Source organism: Patella vulgata, chromosome 7, assembly GCF_932274485.2.
Source record: "Patella vulgata chromosome 7, xgPatVulg1.2, whole genome shotgun sequence".
NCBI lineage: Eukaryota > Metazoa > Mollusca > Gastropoda > Patellidae > Patella > Patella vulgata.
Window position 1 is genome coordinate 5,933,946 of NC_065885.2, and position 27,302 is coordinate 5,961,247.

The window sequence follows — 27,302 nt, forward strand, 5'->3', positions numbered from 1 at the left end:
CTAAAATCAAATAGTACTAAAATATATACAAAGATACTATAACAGAATAATAAACATTTTGTTCATTTAGGAAATTTTTCAAGGGGCTCCAAGTCGTCAAAGATAAATATAATGCGCTTAATGCGCGCGAAACTGAAAATAGAATTTTGACGCCCCTGCTATAAAGCTGTATTCATAAAATTTTCGCTCGAGGAGTAAATTAATAATTAGTAAATATTCAGTTATCTTTAATGCAATCCAGTGGAGACATTTCAAAATAAACTGTTTAAGGACCAGCGGCTATCGCTGCCATGGCGAATATTCACAATGCAACAAACTCGTGTAAAAAGTGGCGGGAATTGTGAAATTATCCAGTCTCAACTTAGGCGTGGAGAAACGCGACTATCGATGACGTAGAGCACACGTTATCGATGGCTGTCAACAAACAAGTTCAATCAAATCGAAGAAAAATAAATCATGGAAACTAAGCCTACATAATTAGATTATATTGTACAGCGTAGGTCTGATAGAATAGTGAGGAATACTTCATATAATTATATCTTTATTTGTGTTTCGACCCTGAATGACCGAAATACATAAAAGCCACCCGTATTAAAATTACTCGAGACTAGGCTAGGCCTAATGACAGTTTTTCGTTAAACTATCATAAACTATAGGCCTAAAGCATTTCTTCTCCTACAAGCCCCCTCCCGTGCCTTTGGAAAAATTCTTGCCACATTTTCCTAATGTCCACAAATTTGCATGCTTTTTTCCGTATTCCACCATCTAAAATATGTATTAAAATTAAACAATCTCTAGTGTAGGGCTTATAAAGTTATAATAGTATAGGCCCTACTTGGGATGAGTAATTATCTATATATATATTTGTGACTGTCGTTTGTCTGTCTGTCTTTCTGTCTGTCTGTCTGTTCGGGGTTGGCGGCTACACTAGGTCTGCCCCGAGTCTGAAATTTGAGGTATAGGGGTAGCTCGGACCAGGGTGTAACATAGGCCAGGTGGCGTTAGTCTACCACTTCCGGTTTCGGAGTTATGACCCCCGAGCAAAGTCGGTCTGTTCGGGGTTGGCGGCTACACTAGGTCTGCCCCGAGTCTGAAATTTGGGGTATAGGGGTAGCTCCGACCGGGGAGTAACATAACCAGGTGGCGTTAGTCTACCACTTCCGGTTTCGGAGTTATGACCCCCGAGCGAAGCCGGGTATCCTGCTAGTTTCTATGATAAAACTAAAGAAACATTTTATTATAGGCTATAGTGCAGCATAAAAATCATTTGTCTAATGATGTGTAATTTCAATAGGATTCGTAAATAGCAATACCAAATACATAATACAATTATTATTGAAAGGAGAGAGAGAGAGAGAGAAATGGGGTTTAACGTCCACTCGACACAAACTAGGTCTTTTTCGGGACTAACACATGGTTCAATTTTATTTCAATAATTCGCTTGCGCGTAGGGGTCTTTAGCTGTGGGAGGAAACCAGAGGACCTGGAGAAAACCCACGAGGTTGGACAGATTATTGAAAGGATAATTTTAACAAAAAGTTTACATTTCTATGTTTTTAACCGGGGGAAGGGGGGTGGATAGCCGAATGATTAGTGTGTGTGCGCATTATATCATAAGGTTTGACAAGGAGTTGGGTTACCTGTCCAACCCCTACACGCAAGCAAATTATTGAAATAAAATTGAACCATGTGGTAGTCCCGAAATGACCTAGTTTGTGTCCATTGGAGTTAGACTCTCTCTCTCTCTCTCTCTCTGTCTCTCTCTCTCTCATCTCTCATGCTTTTAAAGGCATACAACTTAATAAAATGTGTAATTACATTATAAAACTAGGCCCTACAATTTATTAAAATGTGTAATTACATTATAAAACTAGGCCCTACAATTTATTAAAATGTGTAATTACATTATAAAACTAGGCCCTACAATTTATTAAAATGTGTAATTACATTATAAAACTAGGCCCTACATGTAGTTTAATACATAGCAACACCTTTGGACAAATCTTGGGGTAGATCAAATACATGTAGATGGTGAAATTTCAGATGACGATAAGTTTTTAAAATATTCTACATTAGATAACAATCTGATTGAAATAAAAATCTATATTTGGTTTCGTTTTTTTATCCTTTGATGGCCTACACTACATGAAGATCTAACCGGTTGTAGTAAAAGGTCATGTCAGAGGTCACACAAGTGGCTTTTGACCCTATGACATCAGACATTGATTACTCAATCAGCGTTGATGTTTCTAGTGGTTTACCCACAGTTCCGTGTATCGGACGCCAAAAACTCGCCGTAACAAACCCTTTTCATTGGCTAATCTCTCACTTCAACCAGAACACCGGTAATATAACAACTCTTCCAGATCCTAGTGTAGTAAAGACAAGTAAAACAAATTTTTGAACTATAAAAAAACGAAAACGAAATAGGATCTGTGTTTTAATCAGATTGCTATGACATCTTCAAAAATGATTGATCGGGTTAGATAAGGGCAAACTATAAAAAATATTTGCCCTGACTGAATACCGGTAATGATTGTTTATTTCAGAAAATGACTCAACTTTGTACAAAGCAAAGCTCTTTACGACCACAGACGGCCTCACAACTTAAAAATGATGACATTTCTCTTCAATTGGATACTTTGATGATCCGGCCATTGTCAGCTAATCCTATTTCAGCAGGTCAAAATGGCACCTTTCTCACGGAGGAGGGTGGTAATAATTATTCTGTCATAGAAAGACTTCGAATTGATCCTGTTCTAGATCAGTTTTCATTTAGTGTTAGATCAGCTAAAAGTAAGTAGGCCTTCCGTTTTTATTTCTAGATCAGCTAAAAGTAAGTAGGCCTTCTGTTTATAGTACCGTTAGTATTTCAATAACAAGATTGACAGATTTTGATTTTAGATATGACATCCTGATTTCAAGATGGCGGCGTGGCATTCTGCTCAGTTCCCGGTCCATAGTAGTATTGTAAAGGGGCATTATGGGAGATTAGATAACAACCTGACAGTTCACGCTTTAATAATTAAAAAATAGATAATGTAAAGAGAATATGCTGAACATTTTAGTCAAATTGCTCCACTCTGTACCAAGATATTATCGATTGAATTTTAGGCCTAGACTACTGATGTCGTTACCATAAAAAACAAAATCTCAATTATCCGTTTTGACATTAAATCATCCATCACAAAATGTATTCAAATCCAGTAAATATTGCAGGCTAGCGATGACATCGAGAGTTGATTATAGTCTGAATACTTTAATTAATGTCTAATTAAAAATTTAAATAACATTTCAGGCCTAATGTTATGCTCTTGCATAATGAAGGGTTAAACAATAGTCACAACAAACTTCGCATTTTTAAATTAAAAATAGTCGTCCTTATTCGTTAACATTGTTTCTCCAGAAAAGAAATTAAATATCAAGACAACCAAAGAAGCCTGGTTGAAAAAGACTAAGCCAGAAGATGAAAAGATTCATCCATTTGTAGATCAAAGTTTAAATGGACTGGACAACTCGGACGAATATGATACAGATATTGAGGAAGATTTCCCTAAGCCTGGTCGGTATATAATCTTTGGTTTTAGTGTAAGATTAAGATTTTCCGACATGGTTTCCCATTGTCAGTGGTGCAGGACGGAGGGCCTGACAAGGACAGCTGTCTAGTTATTCGGATGGGACAAAAAAAGGTCTTGTGTATACATTGGCGTGCACATAAAAGATCCCTTGGCAGTTGGAATTCGATGTAAGAGTAGGCTATAGTGCTGCTGCCCGGGCAAAATTTCCCTCATAGCCCACTGTATTGCGTATGCCCGTCTTCATTAGCCCAGTACAGGAGCAGAACAGTACGACGTTAAACCCCATTTCATTTCAATTCAGAATTCAGAAAAAGAGCTGGGCGTTCTGGCTATAATAGTTCAAAAAAAGATAATGCAAAATATTGAAAATTTCATTCAAATTACTTTATATGATTCTGAGCAAATTTATCAGTGTATGAAGGTGTAGCATAGATTGTTTATTATTGTAGCAATGACACTTGAAAACCAAGACTAAGTCTCCATTATCCATTTTTAAATTAAATTATTAAATGGCGATCACGTTTCAATCCATTTAAATGGTGTCCATCCGATGGGCTAGACACTTGATTATAAATGTGAATAAATGTCTAATTAATCGTTTATATAACATTTGAAGTCAAAATACGGGCCTTCAATACACAGATAGGGGGGTGGATGGCGAATGGTTAGCGTGTGCGCGTTGCTTAATAAGGTCTGTCATTGAGTCAGCTGGCATGGTTTCGATTCCCCAGTTGTACGTGACAAGTAGTAGGGTCGTGTGACCAACCTCGTGGGTTTTCTCCAACTGCTAAAGACTCCTATGCGCAAGCGAATTATTGAAATAAACTTGAACCATATGTTAGTCCTGAAATGACCTAGTTTGTGTTGAGTGGATGTTAAACCCCATTTCTCTCTCTCTCTCTCCCTCTCTTGAATTGAATTGAATTGAATTCTTTCAATTCCCAAAATAGTAACATTCAAGTGACAAGAGGGATTTCGCGCAACAATGCATGCGTGGAATGCATAAGATAATATCTGAACCCATCCTTGACAACTGAAACATATTTATTTAATTATGTCACGATTCTACTCAAACCACTGCCGTTGACAGGATTGAATTCCAACCCACTCAATTATAATCTGTTAATTCGGAACGTTCCGGGCTGACTATCGAGCTTCCCCTTTATGACTGATATTCCTTGTAAAGATTCAACTTTAAGAGTATTGTATTATTGTCCAACCTCGTGTGTTTTCTCTGGGTTCTCCGGTTTCCTCCCACTGCTAAAGACCCCTACGCACAAGAGAATTATTGAAATAAAATTAAACCATATGTTAGTCCCGAAATGACCTTGTGTGTGTCGAGTGGACGTTAAACCCCATTTTTCTCTCTCTCAATTTTTTAACAGATTAAAAATCTTTCAAATAACGGTCAGGGACTTTAAATATTATACGTAGCTGTTCTTTCACAGGCTCAAAACCGTGGTGTTGAAAAATGCGGTTCATTTTTTAATTGCAGAAAATAAATATCGTGCAGATCCGACTGGAATATATCGGTATCAGGAAAAGTGTATAAAATCAGGTTTGTTTCTTTCCATTTTTATCCATTGGTCTGAGTATTGTATCATTGCTATATTGTGATATGGTTAGCGTTTGCGCGCTGCATTAGAAGGTATGTCATTGAGTCAACTGGCGTGGTTCAATTCCCCGTTTGTACATGACAAGGAGTAGGGTTGCCTGCCCGGTTGTACGTGATAAGAAGTAGAGTTGCCTGCCCACCATCGTGGGATTTCTCTGGGTCCGCCGGTTTCCTCCCACTACTAAAGCCCCCTACGCGCATTGAATTACTGAAATAAGATTGAACCGCATGTTAGCCCTGAAATGACTTAGTTTGTGTCGGAAGGATGTTAAACCCCATTTCTCTCTCTCTCTATATTGTGATGTCAGGAACAAAATAATCTTTACATCTGATATCAATATCCTTAGGAAAATTTAAGAGTATTCTTTTTTAAAAATTAACTCTACAGCATGACCATGTTGGTTTTGTAGGTGATTTCTGCACCATATTTGATACTCCACTTAAAATATTTTACCTGTATCATTTTTAATACTTCAGTTATCCTACAGATATCATATTTAATACTTCAGGTATCCTACCGTTATTATACCTGTATCATATTTAATACTTCATGTATCCTACCGATATCGTATTTAATACTTCATGTATCCTATCAATATCATATTTAATACTTCAGGTATCCTACTGATATCATATTTAATACTTCAGGTATCCTACCGATATTATACCTTTATCATATTTAATACTTCAGGTATTTTACCGATATCGTATTTAAGAAGACATATAGGTAGAAGGAATGTTAGAATGCGTCATCATTATCTAGGAGGTGAAGCAAGTAAAGCAATAGCAGAAGCTTTAAGGGTCAGGATTAGTTTTAATATAACCCCTCAGTAATCTGTCCATGTAGAAAATGGTCCAGAAAACCTCTTGTCAAAACTTCATACACTCATAACTTTAAGATTAAAGTAATTTGACTGAAATTTTCAATATATTCATTTTACATTATCTATTTTTGAACTATTATAGCAAAAACGAACAACTCTTTATCTAAATCTTACATAATGCATGTTTAATTAGAGATGTGTTAACAGTATTCATTTGTTCATTGGTTTAAACATTTGAGTCAACTGGCGTGGTTTCGAATCCTCGGTTGTACGTGACAAGGAGTAGGGTCGTCTGTCCAACCTTGTGGGTTTTCTCCGGGTCCTCCAATTTCCTCCCACTGCTAAAGATTTCTACGCGCAAGCAAATTATTGGAATAAAATTAAACCATATGTTAGTCCCGAGATGACCGAGTTTGTGTCGAGTGGACGTTAAACCCCATTTCTCTGTCTCTCTCTCTCTGGTTTAAACATATTTTATTACCATAAAGTAAAAGGATTGGACAAAAGTTACATAAACTAACAAAAACATCCTTTCCTTTATATGAAATTATTTCAAGATAACAAAAGGTGCAAAATAAAGACTGATGCTGAGGAATAAATCTCAAGATTGATCAAAATCATCATAAGAAGTACGGGGGTCACAGTGGGTAAGACGCTGGCTTGCTAGCCTGGAGTTCGGGTGTTCGATCCCTGCATTGGCAGAGAAAGTTCATCCAGATTTTCTAGCGTGGTTCCCCCTTGTCAGTGATGCAGGACAGAGGATCTGACAAGGAAAACTGTCTAGTCATTCTGATGGGATGAAAACCCACGGTCCTATGTACACATTGGCGTGCAAGCAAAAGATACCTTGATAGTTGGAAATCGATATAAGAGTAAGCCATAGTGCTGATATCCGGGCAAAATTTCCGTCATAGCACACTGTATAGTGCATGCCTGTTTTCATTAGCCCAGTCGAAGCAGAACAGTAGGACGTTAAACCCCATTTCATTTCATTTCATAAGAAGTACCGTCTTCATTAGCCCAGTTGGAGCAGAACAGTAGGAGGTTAAACCCCATTTCATTTCACTTTATCATAAGAAATAATATTTGAGAATTACTCCATGGAGTGCAAGAATCATGAAATTTGTTAAAGATACAATATGGGAGATTAGATAAAGAGCTGGTAATTCTCACTATAATGTAAAGGGTATTTGATGAAAATTTCAGTCAAATTGTTCCACTCTGAACCAAGAATTTAGCGATAGAATTTTCGGCCTAGCCTCGATCATCATTACTAAAGTCCGTACGATAAAAAACATAGTCTCAATTATCCATTTCATGATTTTTTATCATGAATGAAAGTTGAGCAGCATATCAGATCTTAATGCAGTAAATATCGCAGGCTAGTGATGACATCGAGAGTTGATTATGGTCTGAATAAGTTAATTAATGTCCAATTAATAATTTAGATAACATTTCAGGCCTAAAGTAAGACCTGCAATACGCAGATTTAGCTCTGGTATAATGTATGTTTAATGCTGGCTGTGTTTAGTTGTTGATAGGAAATATTATTATACTATATTGTTTGATGATGTTTATTTTAAGGTTAACACAGTCACGGAGAGCTTGGATTTAAGCGATAATTATTTAAAATGTTGTGGTGCCAGGTTTATAGCAGATATGATGTTAGATAATATGTTTATTCTACATATGGTAGGTTGTATTAGTTATAGCAGATATTAGATAATATGCTTATTATACATATGGTAGGTACTATTAGTTATAGCAGATATTAGATAATATATTTATTATACATATGGTAGGTTATATTAGTTATAGCAGATATTAGATAATATATTTATTATACATATAGTAGGTGCTATTAGTTATAGCAGATATTAGATAGTGTTTATCCTACATATGGTAGGTTGTATTAGTTATAGCAGATATTAGATAATATGCTTATTCTACATATGGTAGGTACTATTAGTTATAGCAGATATTAGATAATATGCTTATTATACATATGGTAGGTTATATTAGTTATAGCAGATATTAGATAATATGTTTATTATACATATGGTAGGTGCTATTAGTTATAGCAGATATTAGATAATATATTTATTATACATATGGTAGGTGCTATTAGTTATAGCAGATATTAGATAGTGTTTATCCTACATATGGTAGGTTGTATTTGTTATAGCAGATATTAGATAATATATTTATTATACATATGGGGGCTGGATGGCCGAATGGGTAACATGTGCATGCAGTATCATAAGGTCTGTGATTGAGTCAACTGACATGGTTTTGATTTACCGGTTGTACGCAGGAAGGAGTAGGGTCGCCTGACCAACATTGTGAATTTTCTTCGGGTCCTCCGGTTTTCTCCCACTGCTAAAGACCCCTACGTGCAAGCAAATTAATTAAAATAAAATTGAACCATATGTTAGTCCTGAAATGACCTAGTTTGTGTAGAGTGGATGTTAAACCCCATTACTCTCTCTCTCTACGTCATGACATTTCTGAGTTAAAGATACTTTCCTGCGTATACACTGGGTGATTTGATGATATATTTTTTCTAAAAACATATTCTAACTAATCAATTATCAAAAAGTTGCTTCCAATCCCTCGCAAAACTCAGTATTCGGCGGTAGATGCCGCATGTTATAAATAAACTGATGTTTGACAGCTCAATTCACAGGGCCGGCGGAAGCAATTCTTGATTGAGGGTGGGGCTTCCGTCCTAGGTCCTTATAAGCGTGGGTCCAGGGGCCGCAATAAGCCCTCCCTAGCCTCCCCACTCCGCTGGGCCTGATTCATATTCATATTCTGGACAAAGTAATCTTAATGAAGATTTTGTACTCCATGTACGGAAGTGGCCTACTGTTAAGTCTTGTGTTTAATCTTGTATTTTTCAGAATTTATCAAATAATTTTATAAGAACACGAGGTGTTGAAGCTTTATCTGTTATGTTACAGAATAACACAACGTTAAAAACATTGTCTTTATCAGGTATTGAATACAGCTTTAATATTACACACGGCTATTTATATACCAATCTAATTCAAACGAAGATTCGCACTGAAAGTCGCCTTTGTCAGTGGTCTCAGTATAAATGGCCCTTAATATTACATTACTCATCGTGGACATTATTCTTATAATTTGATGGGGGTTGCCCAGTCGTCTTACTGAGCCTCTGTGACTCACCCATTATTAACGGTCAGTAGAGCCAAGGGTCATGGAACAGCAAGATATGCTGACATCTACCACTTCCCATGTGTTTGGAGAGGCAGTTGGTTGGTCGAGGTGTCTAATGTTAGCCCTATTGAGTCGCAAAATTCCGAAATCCTTCTCTTGAAAAATGTGGACGTATCTTGCATGACAACCAGTTGTTGTATGTTTTGTAGGTAATCAGTTATGTGATAGAGATGCTGGTCTATTAGTCGAAGGTATAAAGAACAACGATACACTGCAATCCCTAGATCTAAGTAATAATAATATTGGTGAATTAGGTGGAATTTATCTCGGAAATGGTTTGGTAAGTTGGTTTCAGTTATCTATCTTACTGTGATTAAATATCAAGCAGAGATAAACAATTTGATTTGTTGATGCTTAGGAACACGATGATTCAGATTCTTATCTCTGAAATGTTTCGGTAAGTTGGTTTCTGTTATCTTGCTTACTGTGATTAAATGTTCAATCATTGATAGACTAAGCAGAGATAAACAATCAGATTCTAATTGGTGTATAGATTCTTTGTATCGATACCTTGATTCATTTTAATCGTGAGCCTTTCGGCTGAGCAGTGTAATAAAAAATTTGATTGCTAGATACTTTATAAAAAGATAAATGTAAATGCAATTGATGAGTGTCGTCTACTGGCCTGGACATAAGGCATCTGTCACAGACAAAAATTATTACTCAACATTATAATATATCGTGGGCTTGGATGGCCAAATGGTTAGCGTGTGCTCGTTGTATCATAAGATCTGCCATTGAGTCAACTAGCGTGGTTTCAATTACCCGGTTGTACGTGACCAGGAGTAGGGTCACCTGTCCACCCTTGTGGTTTTTCACCGGGTTCTCCAGTTTCCTCCCACTACTAAAGACCCCTACACACAAGCGAATTTTTGAAATAAAACTGAAACATGCTAGTCCCGAAATGACCTAGTTTGTGTCGACAGGACTGCAAACCCCATCTCTCTCTCTCTCTCTCTCTCTCTCTCTCTCTCTCTCTCTCTCTCTCTCTGACAGGTGCCTTATGTGCAATCTTGGTCATCTGTTTATTTTTTATATAGGGACTGAGACAGGCAACCAGGAACATCAGCCCCACAGTTGGCATGTTCTACGCTCCAGTACCTCATTTTAAGTGAAGCCTGTTACATTTGTCCTTCCCTCAGGGGGCCACAGTTGTTCAGTATTTTCCAGCCTGGTTTCTAATGGGACGAAAGACCAAAGTCTTGTTGTTGGCAGTTGGAATTCCATAAAGAGTAGGTTGGATCCCATGTTCCTGAAGCAACGACCGTGAGATGTACGTAGTTAAGGCGAGATCAAGCCTTCTATTGAAGATGGTGGGACCCCTCCTGTCCAGGCAATATGTCCCTTGGAATATTGCCGTCTTCAATGGCCCTTTTGGTGTCACAAACTCCCATTTCATTTCCTTCCCTCGGTCTGTCAATCCTTCATGACATGAAATGTATCTCCATGTAGTTCTTTTTATTTTCAGGCCATCAATGAAAGTTTAGTTGACATAGATCTAAGCTGGAATTGTATTACAAGAAAAGGTGCTGTTGGTGTTGCACAGGCCTTGAAGGTAAATTGATCAAAGATACATTATGGGAGATGAGATAAAGAGCTGGCAGATCTCACAAAAATAGTTAAAAACTAGATAATGTAAAGGGAATATGCTGAAAATTTCAGTCATTACTAAATCATCATTTATAATTGGTACGATAAAAAAACACAGTCTCAATTATTCATTTTTGAATTAAATCATCAATGAGCGTTGAGCAGCAAATCGGATTCAAATCCAGAGAAAATCCAACACATAAGATGGCATTGAGAGTTGATTAAGGTCTTTTCCGTTAATAAATGTCTAATTAATAGTTTATATAACATTCCAGGCCTAAAGAAATGAAATGAAATGAAATGGGGTTTAACGTCCTACTGTTCTGCTCCTAAACTGGGCTAATGAAGACGGGCGTACGCCATACAGTGTGCTATGAGGGAAATTTAGTCGGGCAGCGGCACTTTTGCCTACTCTTATATCGAATTCCAACTGCCAAGGGATCTTTTACGTGCATTCCAATGTATACACAGGACCTTGGTTTTTCGTGTCATCCGAAGGACTAGACAGCTGTCCTTGTCAGGCCCTCCGTTCTGAACTACAGGCCTAAAGAAAGACCTGCAATAGGCACATTTTGTTCTGGGATAATATATGTTTAATTTCTGGTAGAAATAATTGTTTTTGATATTGCATCAGACACAAATGAAATAATATTAATTCTGTTATTGAGTGGGGTTCAAGACGGATAGATCAGCAGTGTACTCGCTAACTTTTAGAAGGTTCAGGTTGGCTTATAAAGTTTCCAGTCGGTCAAGAAAATGTGTAGAGTCGTTCGAAAGCTACAAAAAATCCCAGGGTCCTTTGTATACCACTGGTAGCCTGTTATAAAATTCATGGACAGTTATAAATCGAAATTATAGAAGACCATAGTACCAACTGTCCCTCATGATGTGTGTCCATAGTACCAACTGTCCCTCATGACATGTGTCCATAGTACCAACTGTCCCTCATGACGTGTGACCATAGTACCAACTGTCCCTCATGACGTGTGTCCGTAGTACCAACTATCCCTCATGATGTGTGACCGTAGTATCAACTAGCCCTCATGATGTGTGACCGTAGTACCAACTGTCCCTCATGACGTGTGACCATAGTACCAACTGTCCCTCATGACGTGTGACCATAGTACCAACTGTCCTTCATGACGTGTGACCATAGTACCAACTGTCCCTCATGACGTGTGACCATAGTACCAACTGTCCTTCATGATGTGTGACCGTAGTACCAACTGTCCCTCATGATGTGTGACCGTAGTACCAACTGTCCCTCATGACGTGTGACCATAGTACCAACTGTCCTTCATGACGTGTGTCCGTAGTACCGACTATCCCTCATGATGTGTGACCGTAGTACCAACTGTCCCTCATGACGTGTGTCCATAGTACCAACTGTCCCTCATGACATGTGTCCATAGTACCAACTGTCCCTCATGACGTGTGACCATAGTACCAACTGTCCCTCATGACGTGTGTCCGTAGTACCAACTGTCCTTCATGATGTGTGACCGTAGTACCAACTGTCCTTCATGATGTGTGACCGTAGTACCAACTGTCCCTCATGACGTGTGACCATAGTACCAACTGTCCTTCATGACGTGTGTCCGTAGTACCGACTATCCCTCATGATGTGTGACCGTAGTACCAACTGTCCTTCATGATATGTTATCCCTCATGACGTGTGTCCGTACTATTAATTATCCCCGTAGTACCAATTTAAATCCTCATTGATGTTGTTACCTTACTGTGAAAAGACACAGTGAACATTTTGAAATTGGCAGAATGCTTTTCAGTGCCATTTGTAATGACGTGACTTGATGAATGAGGCTAAGCATATTCCAGGGAAGAATACTACCGATGTAGACTGAAATAACCAGACACCAAAGAATGCTAGTCAATTCGGACTCTTTGCGTATTTCACCAAACATAACAGAGTAGAAATTACCAAAAAAACTGAAACGATTGAATGTAAATCAGTTTATATACATTCATATTACATTATTATATGCATTACGACCCATTTGTGTTCTGTTTTAGGTGGGGGGTTGGATGGCCAACTGATTAGCATGTGCACGCTATATCATAATGTCTGACATTGAGTCAACTGGCATGGTTTCGAATACCCGGTTGTATGTGACAATGAGTAGGGTCGCAAGCGAATTATTGAAAGAAATTTGAACCATGTGTTACTCCCGAAATGACCTAGTTTGTTTCGAGTGGACTTTAAATCCCATTTCTCTCTCTCTCTCTCCCTGTAAACTCCATTTTATTGTGTTTTCTGTTATAGAGTAATAAAGTACTAGAGGTGTTAGATATATCGTGGAATGGTATTGGTCTCGAAGGAGCTGCAGCGCTGCAAAAATATTTACCTGCCAACAAGAAATTACGCATATTAGATTTAACGTACGTGATTTTTAAATGGATAATTGAATAAAAATACACATTCATTTCTTTACGAAAAATAATGGACAAATTTTAGTTGTCTAGATATGATTCAAACTAATCATACGTGGGAGTATATTGTTGTCATCTGTGTCCAACAGCTGAAGAGCTTTCCCAGATTTGTTCAGCTGGTCAGAAATTACAGGGTTATTTCCCCTGTCATCAAGAAGCAGACTGGGTCGCTGAGTTGTATAGTGTGTGCACTTTAGACAGGGGCGGATCCAAAGTGTGGGATTGGGGGTCTAAACCCAACCCTGCTCGGCTACATAAAAAAATTGTAAAACAACACATTATGAGAAATGGGTAACGTTCGTGTACTTTATCCTTTATCGTCAGATGTTGGGATGGGATGGGATGGGATGGCCTCCAAAGCACGATATGTGATCCTCTTAATTCATAATAAAAATTGATGTCAAACGGGGAGTTGGATTTCTCTCTTTAGAAAGCTCAGTGTGTATGTATGCCTACATAATTTAGAGATGATGATGGCATCATGCATTGTCAACTGGCAAATTTCCTTAACAGGAACCCGGTAAACCCCCTTCTGCAAAAATTCCTGGATCCACGCCTGTTAGATAATAAGTTTTGTTGAGATTTTGAGATTTTTTTTCTTAAAATGTCTTGAGATTGTTTAGGAACCCTATCAAAATTCAGGTTTGACCATCGCTTTTATGCTTACTAATTACACACTAAACACCTTTTATGGAATAACAGGTAGGTTGGGTGGCCGAATGATTAGCACACTGTATCATAAGGTCTGTCATCAAGTTAGCTGACGTGTTTTCGATTTCCCGTTTGTACGTGACAAGGAGTAGGGTTGCCTGTTCAACCTTGTGGGTTTTCTCCGGGTCCTTCGGTTTCGTCCCACTGCTAAAGACCCCTCTCTGCAAGCAAATTATTGAAATAAATTTGAGCCATATGTTAGTCCCTAAATGACCTAGTTTGTGTCGAGTGGACATTACACTCTCTCTCTCTCTCTCTCTCTCTTTCTCTCCATCTCTTTTGACAGAAGACCCTTCCAAGGCTATGTGTGTATTTATTTCAGAAATAATCGAATAACAGCGGAGGCAGCCAAAAAACTAGCCATTGGCTTAAAGAAGAATCAAGTGTTGGAAACTATTATTGTAAGTTTACAATCACACTACAGCAGGGGTAGTCAGTCTTTTAGGTTCGTGGTTCCGTGTGCCAAATAACCTACAACTTGTGAAGTGCCTTATAACTTCAAACTTCATGATGGGTGTGTGGAAGAATAAATGCTTAAAATCTAGCAATTAAAAGTAATTGGAATGAAATTGACTATAACATTAATTGCGTTTCCATTATTCATTTGAAATCTCAAATTACTCATTACTTCTAAACATGTAATCTTTACATGAACATTACCATTTACCCAACCCTGGTGGGAGACAATGGGTTTACCAAGAATAAAGCAAGCACCATATTTGAATAACACACTATTTATGGATAACAATTACTATGGTTTATTTCACTGCGACATTTCAACAAGATTTCACAAGTCGTTATCAATTACTAAATGCCATTTAAAGAAGCACCATATTTATTCATCTTAAATAATCTGTCTTTTTGTTTAACTTTGAAGCTAAATCAGAATGCTATGAAACATGAAGGTGTGGAAGCCATCTTGAAAGCCGCTCAAGTTAATTTGGTATTAAAACTTATATCTTTAGAGGTAATAAATCATGTTTATATTGTTTTATAATTTTAGTATCAGTAGAACATGCAATTGAAGTGTTGAATATACACCCAGGACTATATCGCATGGTAAAATCTATTTGTTAAGGCCAGCTAAATTTTTGTCAAGGTCGCTGAGATGTAAATGTGATTGTTGGCCAGATTGTAGGTTAGGGTCAGAGTAAGCATTGGGGCTAGTTTGTTGCCAATGACATCAGACCTTGGGGTGTGCAAGCATTGAGCCATGCATGGTTAAATCTATTTGTTGAGGGCAAATCAATTTTTGTCAAGGTCACTGAGATGTAAATAATGTTAGGGCACATGATTGTCGGCATTGCGGCTAGATCCAGGGTTTGGGCTAGGGTTGGGATTAGTGCTAGCCCTGTTTAAATCACGTGACCTATGCCGAAAAATTGAGCTGGCCTTATCATTTAGCATTAACTATATGGCATGTCAGTCTTGATTGACTGGCAGTGGAAACATTACCAGTCAGTCAATTTGTATCCCATGAAATTGGAATTGTTTAGGGCGTTAACTTTTTTTTATTTAATTATTTCTGTAGTTTTGTAATCTGAATTCAGCTTTAAAACAAAGAGATATTACCAGTGGATGTTAAATCACACTCTCTCTCTCTCTCTCTCTCTCTCTTTAACACAATACATAGAGTTAAACTTAGAGTTTCTATAGATAAAATCCCTTATTTAATGATTGGAATTATAATAAAATTGGCCATTATTCTTTAGCCAAAATTTAAAGTTAACGCCCTGAAATATGACATGACAATATATTTTACCTTGAATATAAAACTGTACTATTTCCATTTTATCAACTTTACAGAGAATTCAGCGTTTTGTTATCAGTAAGTAGGCATCCTGAACGTGTAACTTTAAATCACTAATGCATGGTCATATCAATCTGATTAAAACACAGATCCTATTTCGTTTCGTTTTTTATAGTTCAGAATTTCATTTTACTTGTCTTTACTACACTAGGATCTGGAAGAGTTGTTATATAACCTGTGTTCTGGATGATGTGAAGGTTAGCCAATAAAATGGTCTGTTGAGGCGATTTTTTGGCATGAGGTGCACGGAACTGTGGGTAACCCACTAAAAAACATCAACGCCAATTGGTTAATTGGATGTCTGACGTGAAAGGGTCAAAAGCCGCTCGTATGACCTCTGACTCGACCTTCCACTACAACCAATCAGATCTTCATGTAGTGTAGGCCATCAAAAGTATAAAAAAAAAAAAAATGAAATATAGATCTGTATTTTAATTAGGTAGTGATTATATATACCAATAACTGGAAGTTTTCATCTATTTATAATATGAAAATAGGAGTTTGTGCTTCAATAGTCTGAGATACTTTCAATTTTGCAACATTTGTTTTTATGGCCCAGGTGAAGTGTTGTTGTATATTGTCGTTGAACATGTCTGTCCGTTCATCGTCCATAATTACGTGTTGGTGCTCATGTCATTAGAGTTAGCATTTGATAAACTTGAAATTTCAGCACTGTGTTTTGATTTTCAATGATTTGAAATAATTACAGGGTTGTTGCCCTTGTAAGCTTCATAAGAATAAATTAGCTGCTGTGAGTGACAATGTTTTGTTGTGGGGCAACCTATCTTTAATCTATTGGTTTGTAACATCTACTTGTCACTGTTTTTATACACCAACATTTTTGTGTGGATGTATATTATCGTCGCCCCTGTCCATGTGTCCGTTCACATTTGTTTGTGGACACTCTACAAGTCTTAATTCTTATATGATATTGACGAAACTTGAAATATAGGTTTATCTCCAAAAGATCTTGGTTCATTTCGATATTGGCATGTATCGGATCGAAACTTCATGGATTATGGCCTCTGATTGTATGAAAAATCATGTTTTAGCGTGTGGACACTCTAGATGTCACAATACAAATAAAACGAAATTTTGAACTATTAAAAAACGAAACGAAATAGGATCTGTGTTTTAATCAGATTGCAAATGGTTGTTTCGCATAAATATTAATGATTGAAAACTTATCTGACTGAATTGTGTATAAGATTACAATAGATGACTGCCTAGAGGCTATTTAGATGTTTGAAGTATATTATTATTTAAATGTGTGAATTGTATGCAGTGCATGTGGTATAAAATATAATATTATTGATGTGCCAAGGGAGATAACTGTCTTTAACTCATACATTATAATTTCACAAAACCTTTCAGAACTGTGGTGTAAGTAGTCAATTGAAGCATGTGTTATGTTAATCTTTAATTAACAATTTACTAATTTTATGTTCAACTGAGTTTGGCATATTTTATTTTTGAAGGAGCTGCCCCAGATAAAAGATCCCTTGACAGTTGGAATTCGATATAAGAGTAGGCCGTAGTGCCGCTGTTCGGGAAAAATTTCGCTCATGGCACACTGTATGGCGTATGCTCGTCTTCATTAGCCCAGTTAGGAGCAGAACAGTAGGATGTTAAATCCCATTTCATTCCCCCCCCCCACCACACGCACACACACACACTGTGTGAGTGAAGAATTTCTTGTGTTTCATTTTAATTTTAAGTCCACTCCACACAAACAAGGTCATTTGGAGACTGACATATGGTACAATTTTACTTCAATAATTCGGGCAATTAAAACCATGTCAGTTGACTCAATGACAGCGCATGCTCTGACAATTCGGTTTGAAGAATTTGTTGTGTTGTATTTTAACTTTTTATAACTCCTTTCATTTCGTTTGTTTGGATTCAATATTGCTTTCCAATTTTAATGGGAGCCATGGTGGGTTTGTGATTATGCTTTTGGCTCAATAACTCAGAGCTTCTGGGTTTGATCCCTGTGTTGGCCAAGATAGTTCCTCAAGATTTTTCTGCATGGTTACCTCCCCTTCATTGGCAGTAGTGCAGGCCGAAGGGCCTGGCAAGGAACACCATCTTGTCATTCGAATGAGTTGGCATGCACGTAAAAGAACTCTTCACATTTGGAAATAGAGTTATAAAATGACACAGATTAAAAAATTTTTTATAAAAATCATTGTTTATTTGTGATGTTTTTATGTCAAAATAAGAAAACCAATTTTTGTTATCTTGTGATTATATTTTTTTACAATCCTGTGTTTATATTTTTTTTATGTTTTTATTACAGGAAGTTGGATTAAATGCCAGTAATTATAATTTAATGCAAGAATTATGTGTAGATCGAGATCTAACAATATTACATGGAGGAACAGGCGGATATAAACGACCTACTGTAAGACTTCATTCTTTTACTATAGGGTGGGTGGAGGGGGTGGCTGTGTGGTCTAACAATATTACATGGAGGAACAGGCGGATATAAACAACCTACTGTAAGACTTCATTCTTTTACTATAGGGTGGAGGGGGTGGCCGTGTGGTCTAACAATATTACATGGAGGAACAGGCGGATATAAACAACCTACTGTAAGACTTCATTCTTTTACTATAGGGTGGGGGGGGGGTGGCCGTGTGGTCTAACAATATTACATGGAGGAACAGGCGGATATAAACGACCTACTGTAAGACTTCATTCTTTTACTATAGGGTGGGTGGGGGGGGCGTGTGATCGATCATACGGTCTGGTTTTGAGTCAAGTGGCATGGTTTCAGTACCATACTTGTATGTGACAAGGAGTAGCATCAGCGGCAGCCTAAACTTATGGGTTTTTCTGGGATCTTCTGGTTTTCGCCCACTACTAAAGAGACAGAGAAAGAGAGAAATTATTGAAATACATTTGAACCATATTGTGTTAGTCCCAAAATGACCTAGTTTGTGTCAAGTGGACATTAATCCCCTATTCGCTCGCTCTCTCTCTCTCTCTCTCTCTCTCCATATGAAGGAGTAATAATGGATAAAACATTTTAAACCAGCAGTTGCCAGGCAAGATACCCTCACATTTTGCAAGACATGGATAGAGAAATGAAATCCTACTGTAAGATGGATAGAGAACAAGCTAAAATAAAATGCACTTATTGGTACAATCAGGAGCCATAATCCAGCAAGTTACGGTCCAATATGCACGAATATCGAAAGGAACCGAGAAGTTTTGTCAAAAACGGACACTCTTCGTATTACTTACTTTTACACTATTTGCGTACAAGCAGTGGCCATTTTGTTGTGCATTTTTGTTTTGATTCACAGGAATTTCATTCTCAACCTTCATTACGGTGTAACAGCGATATATTTGAACGGTTTTTAAAATCAGATAAAAATTGTGAGGATCCACAAGCTAAAAATGTGATTTTTCGTACAATCAGGGGCCATAATCCATGAAGTTGCGGTCCTTGAAAGGAACCAAGCTCTTTGGGACATAATCCTATATTTCAAGTTTCGTCAAAACCAGATAAAAATTGTAACCTGTAGAGTTAAACACGCAAAATCTGCTTATTACAAGTCTTTCGTTAGGCCTGAAATGTTATCTAAATTATCAATTAGACATTAATTAACTTATCCAGACCATAATAAACTCTCGATATCAAGGCTAGCCTTCGATGTTGGCTGGATTAGATTCCTATATGCTGCTAACAGCTATTGATAATTAAATCAATAAAAGCAGATAATCGAGACTATGCTGTTTATATTAATGATTTTAGTAATGATGACCGAGACTATGCAAAAATTTCACACGCTTCTTTCTCGGCTCATAGTGGATCAATGTGACTGAAATTTTCAGCAAATTACCTTTACACTATCTAGTTTTTAACTATTATAGCGAGAACCCCCATCTCTTTATCTTACCTCCCATAATGTATCTTTAACCTGTAGAGTATCCACAAACAAATGTGAACTGACAGACACGCGGACAGGGGTGATGACAATATACACATTAATTTTTGCTATCGTCGATCACAAGTGTACCGAATATTCACATTAATTTTTGCTATCGTCAATCACAAGTGCACTGAATATACGATGTCGTGATGATTTATTTCTACGTTTATAGGCCATCAAAAGTACATTGAATATATTCCGGGTTTTCTTGGAGGAAAAAGGATCTGATCTGAAACGTGCCTTGGAACAACAGGACAAGGAGGAAGTTGGTGGTTTATATTCCGAAGAAGTGAAATACTGTTTAAAAGATACCGGACTGCGGCTGACCAATGTAAGTTGAGTTTTTTGCGAAGAGCATAAATAATTGGTAAATTCAAAATAACGTTTCAAGTTTGTTCCAATTAAAAAATATAATATTTAGCCATTTTATTTATAATTATAATAAATCAATTTTGACTTGATAATGCGAACATCCTACAGGGTCTGGTCGCCCCAAGCTTCCTCATGGTTATCATCGGAATCAAGAAGTTCATGGCCGTAAATTGACAAAGCTCTAGATATTAAAGGGCCAATCTCGATTATATTTTGGAGTATAAACCTGCTTAATTTTGTTTTAAAGGCCCTTAAAATCCTCTACATTAGGGCCGAGCAACTAACTCAATCAAACAAATTAAAACCGTCAGTTTTCATCTGAAAATGGAGACCTGTGTCCCAAGCTGTATTATACGGTGTCTGGATAAAACCAGACTTTCATTTTATGAAAATAATGTGTAGGTTTAAGTACAGCACTTGGGTCATGCACCGTATAGACCTCTATCTTTCGTTATCAAGTACAGCATGTGGGTCATGCATTGTATAGACCTCTAGAGGAGCAGCAATCAGTTATCAGGTCACCCAACGAAAAAAAACTGACTCGAAATCTTAAAAGGGTTCAGTGTCTGGATAAGCGGTTTTGATGTTCACCTCCAAACGACTCAATATTTGGAGCTGAAATTTTGAGACAAGGTAAATACACCATTCCTCTGTATTTTGGCGCTTAAATTTCAAACATACACAAACCCTTACTTTTGAGACTGTTCAAATCGGGATAGTCCCTTTAAGAAAAAATTCCTTATTTGAGTTTTTTCCTATCAGTTGAAATTATACCTTTTCTGCTCCATCCAGACTGATGAAGAAAAGCATATACAATGCAGTGTGCTATGATAGAAATTTAGGTCCGTACAGCACCATTATGGTCTACTCTTATTTCGAATTCTAACTAACTGTCAAGGGTTCTTTTACGTGAACGGGGGGGATCACGTGGCTAAGTGGGTAAGACGCTAGCTCGCTAGCCTGGAGGTCGGATGTTCGATCCCTGCATTGGCCGAGAAAGTTCATCCAGATTTACCGGCGTGGTTCTCCCTTGTCAGTGATGCAGGACGGAGGGGCTGACAAGGAAAGCTGTCTAGTCGTTCGGATGGGACAAAAAACCGAGGCCCCGTGTACAAATTGGCGTGCACGTAAAAGATCCCTTGGCAGTTGGAATTCGATATAAGAGTAGGCCGTAGTGCCGCTGTCCGGGCAAAATTTCCCTCATAGCACACTGTATGGCGTATGCTCGTCTTCATTAGCCCAGGTTAGGAGCAGAAAAGTAGGACGTTAAACTCCATTTCATTTCATTTTTACGTGAACGGCAATAGGTACACATGGCATCGTTGTTTTTTTATACCATTCAGACAACTAGACACTGTTCAGTTCCAGGACTTAAGACCTGCACCACTGACAAAGGTAAATCACACCGTAAAATCTCAAGGAACTTTCACAGCCAACTCCGCAGCCGATCCTGGAACCTCCAGGTTAGCAAGCCATCGCCTTACTCACTGAGCCAACGTGGCTCCATAAAGTATTTTATTTCATTGATATAAAGTATTTTATTTACATGTTAACTGTTTTTTAAATTTCAGAGACAATTAGATATGCTAATAGAAGAGATAGATGCTAGTACTACAGGCAACTTTAAATACAGGTACAGTAATTAAAGTTTCGGTTATCATTCGAGAGATTTTGAATCTCATCTCAGGTTGATCATTTGAGGGATTTGATCTCAGATTGATTATTTGAGGGATTTTGATCATTTGAGAGATTTTGATCATTTGAGAGATTTTGACCTCAGATTGATCATTTGAGGGATTTTCATCTCTGGTTGACCATTTCAGGGATTTTGATCATTTGAGGGATTTTGATCATTTCAGGGATTTTAATCTCAGATTGATCATTTGAGGGATTTTGAATCACTGACAAACTACGATACTGTGAAAGTTGAATCTCTAAAATCCAAATTTGATGAAGAGTAATTACAGGGCAAAAAGAGTTGGTTCAAGGCATAAAATTCCCATCTTTGCACACTGCATATATCCATTTTCATTCATCTGTTCGTTAAAAGCAAGAAATGGTTGGAACTTGACTGTAGGTAACTGTGGGAACTGGACAACACCAATCGTTGGTTATGTTTAAGGACCGTTTACTAGTTATGTTTAAGGGCCATTTACTAGTTATGTTTAAGGACCATTTACTAGTTATGTTTAAGGACCATTTACTAGTTATGTTTAAGGATCGTTTACTAGTTATGTTTAAGGACCGTATACTAGTTCTGTTTACAGACACTATACTAGTTCTGTTTACAGACTGTATACTAATTCTGTTTAAGGACCATTTACTAGTTCTGTGGCCCAGTCTGAGCAGAACAGTAGGATGTTTGTTAGAATTTAGCTCTGTTAATGAAGAACATTAGGACATTAAACTCCATTTCATTTTATTTACTTTCCACTTTAATTAATATATTGTTTTTAATTCCAGTGACCTCTTGAGTATCAACACTATTACAGAACATTTTAAACGTAAATATTCACAGTGTTTATCCGATAATGCAACAGTTAATTCGATGACGAAACATATGGGAAGACAAGTCACATTTACCTAAATGTTACTGCTGAATATATCATCAGTGCTCGTCTTAGCTATGCAGTAATGCAACAGTTAATTCGATGATAAAACATTTGGGAAGACAAGTCCTGTTTACCTAAATGTTACTGCTGAATATATCAACGGTGCTCGCCTTAGTTACGCAATAATTATTCAAAGCCACAGTTGTTTAGATTTTAAAAACATTATTGTATACGTTCTTTTAACTAATTATAAATAATTTACTGTGATTTATTTTATATTAAAGTGGGAGGGAAATGGGTTTACCGTTTAACATCCACTCGATACAAACTAGGTCATTTCGGGACTAACATATTGTTCAATTTTATTTCAATAAATTACTTGCGCGTAAAGAGTCTTTAGCAGTGGGAGGAAACCGGAGGACCTGGAGAAAACCCACGAGGTTGGAGAGGCGACCCTACTCCTTGTCACGTACAACCGGGGAATCGAAACCAGGCCAGTTGACTCAATGATAGACCTTATGATACAATGCACAAGTGCTAACCATTCAGTCACCTAAATCCCCTATTTGATATTAAAGCGGCTATAGTCAACGTGAATATATTATAACTAAAACCCATCCACATTGTTTGACAAAACTTGATTCTCTCAGCTACCCCTGTATTGCGTATACAAACATATTTTAAAAGACAGCTTTTGTATCCCTGGTATTCTAACACATTATAAAGATTGCTCTGTTCGTTTGTTCGTAGACTTAACGTCCCCTCCTGCAATGATAATATCCCAGACTTTAGTGGGGGGTTGGATGGCCGAATGGTTAGCACGTGCGCGCTGTCTCATAAGGTCTGTCAATGAGTCAACTGGCGTGGTTTCGATTCCCCGGTTGTACGTGACAAGGAGTAGGGTTGCCTGTCCTACCTGGTGGTTTTTTTTCGGGTCCTCTGGTTTCCTCCCACTGCTAAAGACGCTTGTGCGCAATCGAATTATTGAAATAAAATTGAACCATATGTTAGTCCCAAAATGCCCTAGTTTGTGTCGAGTGGATGTTAAACCCCATATCTCTCTCCCGAGACTTTCTCTGCTTTAATATGAAAGTTATTTTGCCAAAACTACATGTTGCTTAATGTTATAAGATGTTATTTAATCTGTTATTTGTTATATTTTGCGATTTATTATTTATTCAGGGTCAGATTTTGACATGAGCTGAATAAACTACAGTTTTAGGATCTGACAATCAGAAGGGGCCTACTAATTTAACCCAATTGACCAGGGGCCTGTTTCACGAAATTTTAACTAAGATAAAATCTAAATTTTAGTAATTTGATTGGATAATATTGGATTGATTTTAGTGCTTAGCCAATCAAAATTGATGTATGTATCTACTAAAATTTGGATTTTATCTTTTGTTAAAATTTTGTGAAACAGGGCCCTGATTTTTAGTCTCCAATTACTAAACTATTTGGTAGCCTTTTTCACTGTAAACACTCACAAAATAGGATCTAGTTAATTATCTTCCCATAGCTTAGAGACTCACACAGTATCATAGCTGGGGCCATTGATGGGTGGTCTGCCAATGGCAACACTTTTGGTCTACTGCATTGAAAATAAATTACATTTCTAGTGAGAATGACACAATTTTATTTTTCCATGAAAAAAACGAAAACCCTGTTTCACATTTTAAATTATTTTAATGTATATTCTGCTGTGTTTTTCAAGAGAAAGTCAAGAACCACCCAACAAACTAGACAGATTCTAGGTATGATGACATACAAATTGGACAGACTCTAGGTGTGTTGACATGTCTATGTTCTGCACAAATTCTAGGTATGTCATCAACATGTCTATTGTTCTGTACAAACTCTAGGTATGTCATCAACATATCTATTGTTCTGTACAAACTCTAGGTATGTCATCAACATGTCTATTGTTCTGTACAAACTCTAGGTATGTCATCAACATGTCTATTGTTCTGTACAAACTCTAGGTATGTCATCAACATGTCTATTGTTCTGTGCAGACTCTAGGTATGTCATCAACATGTCTATTGTTCTGTACAAACTCTAGGTATGTCATCAACATGTCTATTGTTCTGTGCAGACTCTAGGTATGTCATCAACATGTCTATTGTTCTGTACAAACTCTAGGTATGTCATCAACATGTCTATTGTTCTGTAAAAACTCTAGGTATGTCATCAACATGTCTATTGTTCTGTACAAACTCTAGGTATGTCATCAACATGTCTATTGTTCTGTACAAACTCTAGGTATGTCATCAACATGTCTATTGTTCTGTACAAACTCTAGGTATGTCATCAACATGTCTATTGTTCTGTACAAACTCTAGGTATGTCATCAACATGTCTATTGTTCTGTGCAGACTCTAGGTATGTCATCAACATGTCTATTGTTCTGTGCAGACTCTAGGTATGTCATCAACATGTCTATTGTTCTGTACAGACTCTAGGTATGTCATCAACATGTCTATTGTTCTGTACAAACTCTAGGTATGTCATCAACATGTGTATTGTTCTGTGCAGACTCTAGGTATGTCATCAACATGTCTATTGTTCTGTACAAACTCTAGGTATGTCATCAACATGTCTATTGTTCTGTACAAACTCTAGGTATGTCATCAACAAGTCTATGTTCTGGGCAGACTCTAGGTATGTCAATGGCACTGCCCTATCAACAAGTCTACGCTCGGGTCTGTATTTATGTTTATCTATATTTCTGTATTAAATTAATTAAAGAGGCATTATGGGAGATTAGATAAGAGTTGACAGTTCTCGCTATTATAGTTAAATAATAGATAATATAAAGGGAATATGCTGAAAATCGCTCCACTATGAACCAAGATATTAGCGATTGAATTTTAGTCTAGCCTCGAACATCATTACTAAAGTCAGTACAATAAAAAACAAAGTCTTGATTACCTATTTTAAAGTTTAATTATTTTTCAAAAATGTATTCCCGTCCGCTAAATATCGCAGGCCAGCGATGGCAGCGAAAGTTGATTATGGTCTGGATAAGTTAATTAATGTCTAATTAATAATTTTAGATACCATTTCAGGCCTAAAGAAAGACCCGCAATAGGCAGATTTACCTCTTGTATGTTTAATTTATTTGATGATAATATGTTGATCAGTATTATTAATTAGTGATATTATTAATCGACAGTGGTGTATAGAGGTTTAAAAATGACCGTGTGTCATGTAGGACCTAGTACTCAGAAACACGAGAAAGGAAGACATTTTATATTTGTATAAAAAAACAAACAAAATATGGCAGCTTGCTCAACAATGTTAATAACAAAACAATAATTTCAAATTTCAACAAAATTAATTTGATTTGATGCCTTAGGCCATTGTCCTCTTTGCCCCCCCCCCCCTTCCCACCTCTGTATGCCACTGTTAATCTGTGATAAGTCAGTATTATTATGTACCTGTATTGAATACATATTACCTGTATTCTATACCTGTATCATTATTTACCTGTATTCCATTCATGGTTAATTTATTTTAATAAATGAATATTTATTAGTCAAGCTCTTTATTTCATTTTACATAAAATAAATTGTTTTGGGTTTTTTTATAGAGGGTATACCACTAATTACTTTAGTAATTATAGGGGGGGGGGGGGGTCTACTCGACACAAACAAGGTCATTTCGGGACTAACATATGGTTCCATTTTATTTCAATAAATGGTTTGCACGTATGGGTCTTTAGCAGTTGGAGGAAACCGGAGGACCCGGAGAAAACCCACGAGGATGGACAGGTGACCCTACTCCTTGTCACGTACAACCGGGAGAATCGAAACCACGCCTGTTGACTCAATGACAGACCTTATGATACACACAAGCTAACCATTCGCCCTCCCTGTATCCATGAATTTAATGTTTTTTATATATAATCTTTCTCTCTCTAACATGCCATTTTTGTTTGGACTCAGTCTAGAATCAAAGAAGAGGGGATTGAATTGCCATTTTCTGCAGGTTATGGTTATGGTGATAGGTACAACTACAGCAGCATATATAGTTACATGTTTGTAGTATGATTCTTCAAATTTGTGTATGTCAAAATGTCAATGGTGAACCTCATACAAGCTTTGGATTGAGATATGCCTGCATGTTGTTCCATCGTTAGTGCTTAATGATAAGGCCAGCTCAATTTTTCGTCATAGGTCATGTGATATAAACAGGGCTAGCGCTAATCAAAATCCTAACCCTAACACTAGACCTAACCCCAATGCTTACCCTAACTTGCAATCCCAGCAACAATCACGTGCCCTAACCTTGTTTACATCTCAGCATCCTTGACAAAAATTAAACTGGCTTTAACAAATTGGTGGAGATCAATCAAACCAACAAAACCTTGGGGAAAAGTTTCAGCAGAGCAAATAGACTTAACATTGATGTCTATATGTCAAGATTCGGTGGTCTGATTGCAGAACGTCATAATTAAGAGTTAGCTCCCTTGAACCAATAATAAGTAGAATATAGTTTATATTTTAATGGATTTCTACAGACTCTATTCATAAACACAATAATTGGACATCCCACAATATACAACCCCAAAACGTCAAGTGAAATAGACAAATATTTTTATAAATATTTGAAAGTG

The 27,302-nt window shown here is 37.1% G+C and overlaps 1 protein-coding gene and 1 long non-coding RNA gene across 5 annotated transcripts; both read left to right on the top strand.

The window, feature by feature from the left end:
* The first annotated feature begins 408 nt into the window (after positions 1-408).
* On the top strand, positions 409-23,063 carry LOC126826995 (leucine-rich repeat-containing protein 74B). 4 transcript variants are annotated; one of them, XM_050556151.2, is made up of 16 exons: positions 409-513; positions 2,550-2,796; positions 3,407-3,562; positions 5,074-5,136; positions 5,885-5,994; positions 7,602-7,709; positions 8,921-9,014; positions 9,410-9,540; positions 10,729-10,815; positions 13,132-13,247; positions 14,332-14,410; positions 14,887-14,976; positions 18,119-18,223; positions 19,933-20,091; positions 21,704-21,765; positions 22,596-23,063. In XM_050556151.2, exons 2-16 carry the CDS (start codon positions 2,553-2,555, stop codon positions 22,717-22,719), a joined length of 1,728 nt encoding a protein of 575 aa, XP_050412108.2. In that variant the 5' UTR covers positions 409-513; positions 2,550-2,552; the 3' UTR covers positions 22,720-23,063. The 4 variants fall into 4 exon arrangements, 3 of the variants coding, with proteins under 3 accessions (XP_050412108.2, XP_055958566.1, XP_050412111.2); XR_008788914.1 differs by lacking the exons at positions 21,704-21,765; positions 22,596-23,063 and adding an exon at positions 15,816-15,837 and having other exon boundaries at positions 19,933-20,060; XM_056102591.1 differs by lacking the exons at positions 18,119-18,223; positions 19,933-20,091; positions 21,704-21,765; positions 22,596-23,063 and adding an exon at positions 15,816-18,105.
* Positions 23,064-23,548: 485 nt separating this feature from the next.
* LOC126827009 (uncharacterized) lies at positions 23,549-26,226 on the top strand. Its single transcript, XR_008788918.1, has 2 exons — positions 23,549-25,106; positions 25,346-26,226. It is a non-coding gene; the product is annotated as an uncharacterized LOC126827009 (long non-coding RNA).
* Positions 26,227-27,302: the final 1,076 nt, after the last annotated feature.

Excerpts from the sequence above, each read along its gene's own strand:
- LOC126826995 (XM_050556151.2), top strand. The coding sequence starts at position 2,553 with ATGACTCAACTTTGTACAAAGCAAAGCTCTTTACGACCACAGACGGCC. Across the intron at positions 14,411-14,886 it reads AAGTGTTGGAAACTATTATT|CTAAATCAGAATGCTATGAA; the intron begins GTAAGTTTACAA and ends TTAACTTTGAAG. Across the intron at positions 21,766-22,595 it reads ACAGGCAACTTTAAATACAG|TGACCTCTTGAGTATCAACA; the intron begins GTACAGTAATTA and ends TTTTAATTCCAG.